This window comes from Oenanthe melanoleuca, chromosome 3 (genome assembly GCF_029582105.1).
Source record: "Oenanthe melanoleuca isolate GR-GAL-2019-014 chromosome 3, OMel1.0, whole genome shotgun sequence".
Taxonomy (NCBI): Eukaryota; Metazoa; Chordata; class Aves; order Passeriformes; family Muscicapidae; genus Oenanthe; species Oenanthe melanoleuca.
In genome coordinates this window covers 80314161-80326495 of record NC_079336.1, presented here as the reverse complement: position 1 = coordinate 80326495, position 12335 = coordinate 80314161, and the positions used below count along the sequence as shown (strand labels likewise).

At 33.7% G+C, this 12335-nt stretch overlaps 1 protein-coding gene across 1 annotated transcript in view; it reads right to left on the bottom strand.

The window, feature by feature from the left end:
• Window positions 1–12335, bottom strand: part of DNAH8 (dynein axonemal heavy chain 8) — a 110213-nt gene that overhangs the window by 14031 nt on the left and 83847 nt on the right. Inside the window, 11 exon segments of the mRNA XM_056486975.1 lie at window positions 210–362; window positions 2626–2699; window positions 3610–3812; window positions 5067–5185; window positions 6857–6978; window positions 7357–7547; window positions 7648–7900; window positions 8726–8831; window positions 9267–9449; window positions 10442–10597; window positions 11871–12026. Coding sequence (XP_056342950.1) covers window positions 210–362; window positions 2626–2699; window positions 3610–3812; window positions 5067–5185; window positions 6857–6978; window positions 7357–7547; window positions 7648–7900; window positions 8726–8831; window positions 9267–9449; window positions 10442–10597; window positions 11871–12026 — 1716 coding nt within the window.

Sequence of the window (12335 nt, the reverse complement as noted above, 5' to 3'; positions counted from 1 at the left end):
GTGTACAGATTTAGTGTGGACTCACACATACATAATGCATCATTGAGAACTTCCAGTTACTGGTAAACCTTCCTGTTTAAAATTATATTTACATTGCATATCACACAAGACCAATTTTTCTTGGGTTTTGGGGTTTTCCCTTCATTTTTTTCACTGCCATTTATACGATCAATTTTCATTAAGTACTTGAATTAAATATTTGAACAAACCTGTAGCAGTGTAATTGGGAATTTAGGATGTTGTTCAGTAGTTATCCAAACTCGAAATGTGTCATTTTGGATCTCAGCAGTAACAAGTGTCTCCAGTAATTCATCCATGAATTCCAGTCCAAGATGACAATTCTGAAGCAACAGCCAGCCTCCCTAAACAAGGATATCAACTATTACCATATAAAATTTTGAACAAGATATTAATAATGCTAAAACTAACTATCCATATGAGAATAAAATTTGGTTTTCCATATAATTTTTTAAAAATTTTTGTTCTGTTCCTGAATATATATTATCTTTTGATATTATAGGATATTGGCACAGATAAAGCAAATAGGATAAGATAGTGCAAAAAGTTACTTCAGCATTCTCTTGTTCTCAATGAAAACAATATAACCAGACTCAATATTGTAAGTAAAGAATCAGTGCTATCTAGTGGCAAAAAGAAGTTCCTGTACTTTCCCAGCAAAATACCAGTGAAGCAATCCAGTCCTCAGATCCAAAAGAATGTGAGTGGAAAAGTAACAGCTGAAATTTTAGGGATACATATTTTTCAAAACTGATTTGTTAATAACATAATCTAAAGTAAGCGTAAAGAGGTGGTAATAAGACTCTAAAAGTTTCTAACTCCAATTATTTTATCTGTAATCAACCTCCACTTATTTTGATCTTATTCATCTCTCAAATTTCATGAAAGCTCTGGTTGGATTATTGTTTCTCCAAACTTCTGCTTATGAGTCTAAATTCAATCAGCTTTTTTAGCATCACTTTAGAAGCCTGATGAATTAGAAGCCTGATATTAAAATGGGACATTATTTAATCAATTCTAAACAGTGATGGACAGTGGATTTCATTAGAGCTTGTAATTTCGTTTTAGCAATTTTGTTTTATCTCATTTAAAAAGACATCACTAACTGTTGGTGAAAAAATATAATTGAAATATTTATGGTGAATTGATGGATATTAAAAAAGAAGATTAAATAAAGGTAGTTATTTTTCCTTCTTTTATGGGAATCAACTTTTTTGAGGGAGAACTTTAATCAATTTGGTACATTTCCAAATGATCAGACTTAGTTTTTGAAAATTATCCTCTTGTAACACAGCACAGCAGTTCTAATCATATTATATGATCTTGGCCAGAGGTACCAAAAAACCAAATAGGTATTTGTCTTCATGTTCACTAATTCTGTTTTGTTTCAAATCTGATGTTCACATGTTCCTCCCTTCAGCACTAAGGCAAGTATTTCAGAAATTGTTACTGGTAGTTCTACTGGAGTGCTGTTTTGAGTGTCCTTGTGCTTCAAATTAAGGGCAAAAGAAAGGAAGGGATGCTCCAGTTTTCACCCTTGCAATGAACTGGGAGTTGACAGTGACCATTCTGGACATACAAAGAAATACCAGATGTATGTGTGCACTTGCATATAAAATAAATAGTCATTTGCTATAAAGAGATTTATTTTTTCTCTTTTTCCAGATTGGTGTACATCTGTATGCCAATACTCATGTTCTGCTCTCTATTAGTGGAGATATTCTAGCCCTCCAAAATATGGTATGTGAATGATTCCCCATATTTTGAGTTTGCAGACAACTTTGGCTGTATGTCTTCATTTGCAAGACTGTCCACAACTCCTTGAAGTGTCCATCTGACCAGAAGGTACCACCTTTGCACTATAACTTTTATATTGTATTTGAGGTTTCAATTACTATCTCTCTGTAGCTGCTACTTAGGTTTTTAATGGTTTTACTGTTGGGGATTAAAAGCTGTCTTAACAAAATACATTACTACATTTAAATAAAATTTCTTATATATTGTTTAGAAATTCTTAGACATGCCTGGGACTCAAAGCCAAAGAATTTACAATTAAAAAAACAAAGAAGAGACACCAAATGCTGGTGAGCAAAAAGTCCTGTCACTAGCAGAGTAGTAAGGAAAATGTGAAAGAGTATCAGGAGCAAGCACATCATTCTGTATCTACAACTTTAAGCTACGTGTGCACTCACCATTTTATTTAGTAGAAGCTATACAACATCCAGGTACCTCTTATATGGGAGGGGAAAAAATGAAAAAAAATGCCAATAAAGAGATGGGATCTGCAGAACAGGATGAAGCCCCAATGTCCTTTTACCCTTTGTTAACAATATGGTGATAAGTAAGGAATGTGCTGCTTCTGGGAAGCTGCTCAGTAGCACTGCTGCCAGAAGTCTTGGCTTGCACCCTACTGTCACACGTGTATGCCACAGAGAAATGTTTTTAAACTCAGTATTCAAAAAGACATGGTCACCCTGAGATATGCTTGATAGTAAGATGAAAATGCAGAATATTACAGACTGCATGCTAAAGGGGTGTAAAAGAACACCAAAACAGACTTATCAACTTATCAATAAATCAACTTATATTCCAAAGTTTATTCCCTACCTGTTCCATTGACACCTCCAGGAGTTTGCGTGCATGAACCTCTTGTCCTTGGCCCATTGAGATGGTCCTACATTCTATGGCATGTAAGATACATGATTATAATGTAAGATTAATGAACTTACATTATTGAGAAAAAGTAAGAATTTCAATGCAGTCTAAAACCCAGTGATATCAATACAGTACAATTAAATTTAATGTGAAAATATATATTTATGAAAGCAAAATCCCTGCACCACCACAGTATGCTATTATGTAGAAATTTTCTATGCACTGACATTTTGTATAACAACATTGAAATACACATACACAATACTTACAGAAGTTAAAAACTGTGACTAATGTTGACTGTGAATGTGAATTTGTGCCGAATTTTAACAACGCCAGAGCATTTGAAATGTGAGATTTTTTCTCAAAGTGCACATAAACACAATGCAAAGATGTAAAACTGCATTTATGAACATAGTAATGTGACTAATGTCACAAATATGTGGGATCTACTCCCAGCTCAGTTTGTATTCATGCTTTTTCAAAAATTCCATGTAATGTAGAAATAAAGTCCAGAATACACAAATGTAGATCTTGTAGCTATTTTTTGTTACAAAGTAATCTCCCAAGTAAATGACTGATTTTTAAGTTACCTGCTGTAAAGAGTTAAAAGAAGAAAATAATATTGTCACCGTAACAGAATTTTAAAAGAAGAATTAATTGTTTTACAAGATTGGGATTTAAGAAGTTGTCATCACTGTGAAGGATGAGAGCAATTTATTAAAAAAAGACTTGAATTTCTGTCCAACTTTACCCAGAATTTTTCTTAGCATAGTGTCTTCTATTTAAAATATTATTTTATCTCGAAGATGACGTTTCAGGAACAAACAGTAGTGCAAGAGAACTTAAGAAATACTTCTCAGAAAAAAAATCTCTCTGAAATTACTTACACTGGCCCTCTGTCCCTTAACATATGACAATGAATAATTACTTTCATACCCAAATTAAGCTTCCTAGACAAGGAATTAATCTGATCAGTTGGGTCTGATCCCATGGACAAGAAACAGATGAGAGGTGTTCGTATGTCACTTTCTTCCCAAGTTTTTCTTAAATTCAAAATAACTGGCTCTGTGTATTTCTCGTGCAAGGAACTTGCAATATATTTCCTGGCTTGGGAAAGTGTTCGGTCTGGACACCAAGACCTAGAAATTAAAATACATACAAAGATATAAATCCACTGCCTCTTCCTCCAAGATCAAATTAGAAATGCTATTTTTATGAAATAGAGGGATTTTTAAAAATCATAATATGTATGTATATGTATACATACATACACATTCATATATATTCTTGTAGATTTGTTTTGCAGATACAATAACAGGCAGAGCTGATGGTCTTCCCTTTACTTATAATGTTTTTCAGCTGCTTACAATTTTGCCTTAACTGCTTGCATTGAAATTTTCTATTCTAGGCACCTTCTTTAGGTTGAGACATTCTTGGTTTTCAACAGAATTTTTGTATTTGAAAACACAAAGAGAGAAATGTGAAGATTGTTTTTGTTCTTTAGTAAAATTCTGTGGATGATTCATTGGGTCTGTTAGCCTTTTAGGGTACAAACTCAATTCTTTTGCACTGGATTGCATTTCTGTTGCTGATGGGTGTTTTTCCCATGGAAAAACAAACAAGCAACTACTTTTGGATAAAATATATTACTTTGAAAATCTTCAGGTTTTGATGATTTAAATGCTTAGAACTTAGATGGTTGCCTCCCTCTTAGAGTGTAGAGCATTTGACAATATGGTATTTCCATCAGATTCTAGCCTTTTTAACTGCACAGGTTGAATCTGCTCCAAAGACAAACCACAGTCTAATAAATAATATTGTTGGGGTATTTCATAGTATCTCTGATTTATTTGTTACAGCTGTTGGAAAGTATACAATGAATGGAGGAAGATATGATCTCATGCATAAGGCAGCTGAATGCTTCTTTGGGGAAATCCATTTTGTCCCAAGATCTTATATGATGCAAAAATATAATTTATAGCACATTTTTCACATGGGATTTTGAATATTTATTTTGGATTTCACCACCTCTTTTTTTTTTTTTTTTTTAAATATTTTAAAACACCTGTTTGAAGCTATTATAAATAGTTAATTTTAAAATAAATTTTTTTTAAAATTGAAAATTATCTGGAATATTCTACTTTTTCATGGGCTTCCCAAGTTCCCATTTCTCCTGGGGTAAAAGCAAAGCTATAAAAAATATTTTCTATAAATACCTTTAGACAGCAGACGATAGTTCTGAAGTAATTGAATAACAACGTATTTCATGTGAGTGAATCACTATTTAATGACACCCACAGATAACTAAAATTACACTATTATGATAATATCATACTGATACTTTGAGATGTGCTGCAACTGTGTAATTTCCCAAAATTCCTGCAGATGCTCACCTGATGAGTAAAAGCTTGCGGAAGGTGTCAAGTGTATCACTGTATCCATCAGGTGTAGTTTCTTCCTCAGGGGCATCTTTATCAAACCAGTGTTTCCATGCCTTATCATGCTTGGCTATCTAAATTTATTACATTGACACACAAATAAATATATTTCAGTTGCAGTAAAATCCCCTTGGAAATGTAGTTTTTAATGAGAGGCCATTATTGTGTTAGGATATATTACAAGTAGCATTGCCTATAGCATTTAAGACATATGCCATGGGAAATGCTATTAAAATATTACAAATAATATTAATTCAATTGCTGCAATCAGTGTTAAGATGCAGGCTCTCAAGCCAGTTAGTTATCTATGCATTCCCCTCCCAAACACATGCATCTACTTAAAAAAAGTAATTAGCAGAAGGATTCTGTGCTACAAGAGGAACATCCTGTGATTGATTAATTAATTCCTTTTGGTCACAAAAATCTGTCCCAGTACAGTCTAGTCAGCCAATGAATCACTAATTAGAAGTAACAGATTCTACTAAGCTTTTGGCTTGAGAAAGAATAAACCTGACCACAAATATGTCCACAACTTTAGGCACCTCTTAGGACCCCATACCTAATAGGATGAGGAATAACAGTGGACAGAACATAGTGAAAATGCAACTGAGCCTTTAATGCAGTGACTGAGGGTCAGCTACTGCAATATTCCCAGATCACTGGAAAAAGATCAAGAAATGCACTGATAAAGGTTTAAAGCAGAAGATGTCTATGTCAAATTAGGCATCTGGGGCTTATTTATTTAGAGAAAAGCAAATTGAAACTAGCATGAAAAGAGAAAAGCATAGGAAACTTCTTGAGAACTGAGCATACCATTATCAGTCCTTTTTTGATCACTTTAAATAATTTTCTGTTTCATCTAATAAATAATGATACAGTTGTATTTAACATAATGAATCAAATTGAACAGCATTTCTAATGGATAAAAACAAGTATTAAAAGATGTTTTTAAAATATTTGCATTTTTAATTGGTACCCAAGTCGGCACCCTCCCATATTCCATTTCTGTCTGTTACTGAAATAATTTTGGCACTTTTTAACTTTGCAACTACATGACGAAAGTAAGACAGGGCTAACAAATTAATTTTAAAATAAGAGGTTTTGTGGTAACATGGTCACCTAAGTATTTCACAGTCTAAAATTTTGTTTGCACACATTCTAGAAAAGCCCTGGTGAAAGGACTTTTCTAGAGATAGGGTTCTGGTGCCCTAACAACCCAGAGTGAACAAACTAACTAAAGCTTCTTGAACTTTCTCCTAACTTAATATTCTATTTTGATACGTCAATAAGTCAAAAACTGGAAGAATTGGGCTGATATGTATCCAACTCTTGCCTTGATACAGGGTTTAGAAACAGCCACGTAGAAACAGGACCAGCATTTAGCTAAAATGTCTGCTACCCTCCAGGGCAACATGTGCCCTCACAAAATGGACTTGGTTGTACACAAGCAAGGAGAACTTACTGTCCTGGCTATCAGCTTGATTAACAAGGTGCCCTTAGATACAAGAAATGCTACCTTTTTAGCCTATCTCTCTTTTATTGTCTTCATTTTTTTCACTCCTGCTCCTTCTCTCCTTTTTCTACCTCAATTACTGTAATACCAAATACTATAAAGCAGATAAATACGCACACCACCATTCACGCTACCTGTTTGTCTCTATGATGTTATTCTGTATTTTTATGGAAACACAATTATGATGACAAAACTGATTATTAACATTTAAAAGATAATTTAAAAATATCACCTGGTCCAAAATTTCTCCGAACTGTGGAAGTTTGTTCAACTCCACTAGATTCAGCCATATCATGTCAAGAATCCAGCGGGATGGTTTGGGTGGGCAAGCCTGTAGATCCAGAGCTGCACCTCCTGTAGATAAAAACACAGGATGAAATGTACTTTCTGATGAAACACATGATATCCCAGGGGTCAAGATATAATTGTTATTTCTTTTTAAATTATGTATTTTGACCTAAGTAATTTTCTCCATGATACTAACTGTACTCTTGTGTACTTACCAATTATTTCATACCAAAGGATAACTTAGCCTTATTAATGGCCTTCTCACAGATGTTGGTAGGCTACTATTGGGCCTCCTCTAAGGCTTCCCTTTGCCAAGCTGAACAAGCCCAGTTCCCACCAAAATGTTGATAGAAACCATGTAGACAAAGAAATAGGACTTTGAAAAGGCATAAAAGTTTAAGAAGTTGAATTAGCTGTACACACAACACAATTTTTAAAACTTACCTCTAATGAGAGTCTGGAACTCTCTGTTTTCCACATGTCCTCTCTCAATATCAATTTTTAAAGCCAGGAGGAGGGTAAAGAGGAATTTGTGGTTTTCATACAGGCCTCTAACAGAATATGAGTGAATTTCAAAGGTAAGATGTTCAATAATATTTGAGATTCTCTTCTGAGGCACAGGAGACTTCTTAGACCTAAATCATGAAAACAAAGCAGAAAGAAACCACACTAATAAGAGCAAATACATTGGAAAGGCAAACATCTGAATAGTAGTAAAAATCTGTGTCTTCCTACTTGGCTATGGATTGATCAAATAGCTTCAAGAACTGAGCCAGTGAAGTTTGATACATATTATTGACCATGCTCATTGCTGTAAGAAGGAAATAAAGAATGCTTCCACGTGTAGCAACAGGTCGATACTCCTCCTGAGCAGTGGTAATCTTCACTTCAGTTTCTGCTGCCACAGACAACTTGACAGCTATTTCAGCAGCTGTTTGCTTAGTTATTTGCAGGACACCAATTAAGGATTCATCATCCACTAGTGAACCTGAAAAGTAAAATACTGGGTGTTTAGGAAATTTTTGTAACTATATTTTCACTTCATATGTATATATAAAACAAAAGGCCACGTTACAGGAATTTTTTATTTTAAAAAATGAAATTATTTATTGAATAACAGAAAGCTTTTAAGATAGAGACCAAATAGGATATGTAATACTAGAAATTATTTTTACATCCAACATATTTCAGGAAATTCATTCAAAATACATTAAATGTATTTATACCAACAGCTTTGCAACACGTGCTAGAGAAGTTACCTCTCTTATGCACACAACCTACAGAGTCAACAAATTACTTAAATTATTTTGAAGTCTATTCATTGGCACTCTCAAAGTAAAAAATAGTTGGGGTCCTAAGGGAAATGGTCACTCAACAATATACATGAATCTGCAGTAGTTACCCACAGATTTTCTGTTACCAGATTCTTTTTCCACCAGAGATAGCAAGTGATCATGTTCAGGCTCTTAATGTACTGCAGAAGAGTTTCAAGACAATTTTAAGCCAGGCCATTCCAATTAATATTTTCAATGGATTAAAGATTTTCCCATGGTCAGATGCCTTATCTTGTCTGAGGGACAGAAAGCTCTCTAAAAAATGGATGTATTTCACAAAACTTGTTTAGATGTTAAACTGAAGTGCCTAGAGTTGATATAGTGGCATGCTATAGCACCAAATCCCTCACAGTCCTCATACTCCTGCCATTGTCCAGTCTCTTATTCTATCTTAGGTGGATAAATCAAAATCTGTAAGGGAAGAACCTAGTGTGAATCAGTATTATCTGCCTAATCTGATTAATCCTTTGATACAGAACCTTTGGTTGTACTCAGTTTGTAAAGAAGATTGTCTTCCAGTTCTTTCATCTTCCTCTTATTAGAAGTTACATCTTCCATGAGTTTAATTCGTTCTGCCTCTAGTTCCTGTTATTAAAAACCAAGAAAATGGCATGACATTTTATGGGTTGCAACTAAGAGAAATTCTTAAAGTTCAGTTACTGATTTTTCAAGAATTACTTGTGATTGAAGATAGAGGTGAAGAGTTGGATCCAGTCATGAAATGTGCATTTTACTTTTCTTGGTATCTAAAACATGTTTTTAATAACAAATGGGTTTTAAGAAGTATTTATTCAGTTTCTTATGATGTATCTTATCAATGTCAAGTGCTGGTGAGTAATTGTGAGAGTCATATTAAGAGCCTCCCAATGTATTTTTGATATTTGGAAACGTCTATACGGAATCTCAATATAACTTCAGAAAATGGCTAATATTGAACATTTCTTTTTTTCTACATACCAAAGCAAATTAAATGGAAAAAATTAAATATCACTATGATTTTTATGTGTACTATTAACTTACCTGTTTTTCAGTGAGTATTACTCTTTTCAGTAACTGATTCTCAAGTCCTTTCATTGTAACAGTAAAATCAATAATTGATGTTTTTGCATTAATTTCAGGTGTGAAAGAAGGATTAGGTAGCTTTGTAGTAATGAACAGTCTAAATGAACTCATAACATCTGCTTCCTTATCACCAACTTTCACCTGTGGATTAAGTTAAAATAGTATTAAACAGAGGAAAATGAGCTTTATTAAACTCAGTAATATTGAGCAGAAAAAAAGTTTACGTTTTTTAAAATGCCTAAAAGAGGAAATCTATTTCGCAATTCAAATTTTCATGAAAATAAAAGTCAATGACCAAATTTAGAAGTTAGAGTATGCTATAAAAGTAGCATTTCCCTCCAACTAAATACAGAAATCACTTCCACTGTGGATTATGATTAACAGCTTCAGAACCATTTGGTTTCTAATCACACTTCAAATGAAGAGGAAGTAGAAATTGCTTTGTAGATACCATCATTCTCTTATATCCAAGGTAAAAGGAATTATGTGATTTGACAATGGAACAGAAATTACAGGACACAAAGTTTATCTTTATTAAGACTAAGCAGGTTTCAAAGAATATTTCCAAAGAAATTAAAAATTTATTCAGAGTATTCAAAAGAAATTTTTATAGAATTAAGATATTCCAGAACAGCAGTCTAACTCAAAATCTGCATGTGCACAAGAAAATCTGGTCACTGTATGTCATAGTATGAATCAGAGAATTGTTGTTATTGGAAGACACCTTAAAGATCATCTGCCATGGGCCATATGAGGCTCCAACATATGAGTCTGCAAGGTGGCTTCAAACACCTGGCTTATGGAGCAGTAGGAGCAAACCACTCCCTTAAGCATATTTACACTGCTTGAAAATCAGTAGAAAGAATTTTAAGCATTTAATCGGATAAGCATAATTGGTTCCAGTTTGGAATCTTCAGTAATAACTCTGGTAGTTAAACTCATGGTTTAGACTTGGCTTCTTAGACTTACTACACAGCTGAGGCTCTGTTATAGTTTATTAGCTCAGTTTGATTCTCTACAAGTCTCTACTGAACACAAAGTTTACCTGATTCAGCAGGCAATTGTAACAATGGTAAAATAACATTTGCCACAAAGCTAACTACTTATTCCACTTCTTTGGTTTGATTACTAACCTTAAAAGCAGATCCAGATTTTATGAAATTTTTTTCTAATATATTGTCAAGGACTGGATCCAACTCCTCCTCTATATCTTCAATCAGGAGCGATCGTCCCAGTGAAAGACTGTCTTCTAGGTGTTGTCGGAAATACTTGTCATTCAGAGTTGTTACCTCAAAAAGTAAATTATAAATTGGTGTCAGGACAAAGGATTTTCTCGCAGTCTTACATGAAAATCACAGACATAACCATAGAAACTTTTTTCATTGTTTTTGTTAGTTGCATTTTAAAGAAGGTGCTATGAATGGTGACCAGGCAGGGATTTATGCAGAAATACTTCTATGAAAAGTACCATAAAAAGGTGAATTAAAAGGTTGGCTGTAACTAAATCCTCAGAACTTCATTATGAGAGTAATAATGTACTAAATAAAACTGGTACAGCTTATTACATATTAAAGATGTGATGTATATTTTAGACGACAGAGACACCTAGCCTTTAATTTTCTGTTCTAGAAGGACTAGATTTTGTAACTTTAGCTTTGAAGTGCTGAGAAATTCTTTCTGGAAATCTGAACTCGGTCTAAAACATGAATCACTGCTACAATATTATGAATTCAGATTGACATTTCATGAAATGGGATTCAAACTATATGAAATCATTAAAAAGCATGCATAAAATAGTAAGCCGTATAATTAACTAATTCTAAACCCTCCAAAATTCATTGATGTTCAGAAGATATGAGTTTTCTCAACATTCAGGCTAAGGGTTTTAAAATACAGTTTCCTTTCACCGTGCCACATCATTTGGGAAAAATAATTTGTGATGCAAATGCTGACACATGAACATGTTATATTATATTTCATGAGCAGGCATTTTACCCGATTGGTTTAACCTATATAAGAGCTATGAAGATTGCAGTAATGTTAGGATAAGCAAATTTTTTCCCGAGTTTGGCTTCAGCTAGATTTTCTCAACTTTCTTTTGAAGTGACAGCTCATTATGAATACCCTCTTAGGTCCTAAGTTATGGTCTGCAACACTTGAGGCACTCTGTCTACATTTCCAGAGCTGTAACTTATCCTGCCTTTATCTGTAATGTCACTAACAGTTGCCCATTTTACTCTAATTGAATAACTTCATATAACACTCTTTTGCTTTACTTATAACCTCTTTGTCCTTTTTTGTGTTGGGACCATACTCACCCATCTTTAACAAAATACTTTTATAATTTTTGCTAGGTTTCATACAAGTTAAATGGTCTTTTCCAAGCCCTTGAGGGGATTTACAGCTGTTCTCAAGTTCCCTACTGATGAATCTACATAATTGCCATTCCCCATGCATGTTAAAGTTATCTCAGATCACACTGACTCAAATGCAACCTCCCCTGAAAGCATAATGTTTGAAGGAGTATAACAGAGCACACAGTTCCTTTAAGACACTCTTTACCTGTAATTCATTTTCCTGTTCTTTATTTTTAACCCACGCTTTTCCTTGAGTTTGTGGGTCTACCAAAAGTGGGTATCTCGATGCCTTAGTGACAATGATGCCGTTCTGAATTGAGAGGTGATCTCCAGGCAGTCCTTGAAGATTCCACTCACTAATCTAAAGAGGAAAAAAAAATAATTAAATTTAAAAAAAAAAAGAGATTTGAAGAAAAAGAGTAGTTTGGAATAAACTATCACAGGAATTTTTCTTCAATAAAAATTGTTCTATGAAGTAACAGGGACATCAAAGGGAATGCATATATGAACCTGCTGAAAAAGTATTAATGCAGGTATAAAAATGTTCCCAGAATTTTGTTTTAATGGATGTTTTTAACTATATAGAATCACAAAAATAATATTTTAAAGTGTAAGGATGTCAAAAGACAGCTTGACAGATATAAATAAATAAATGAATAAACATTGGGAT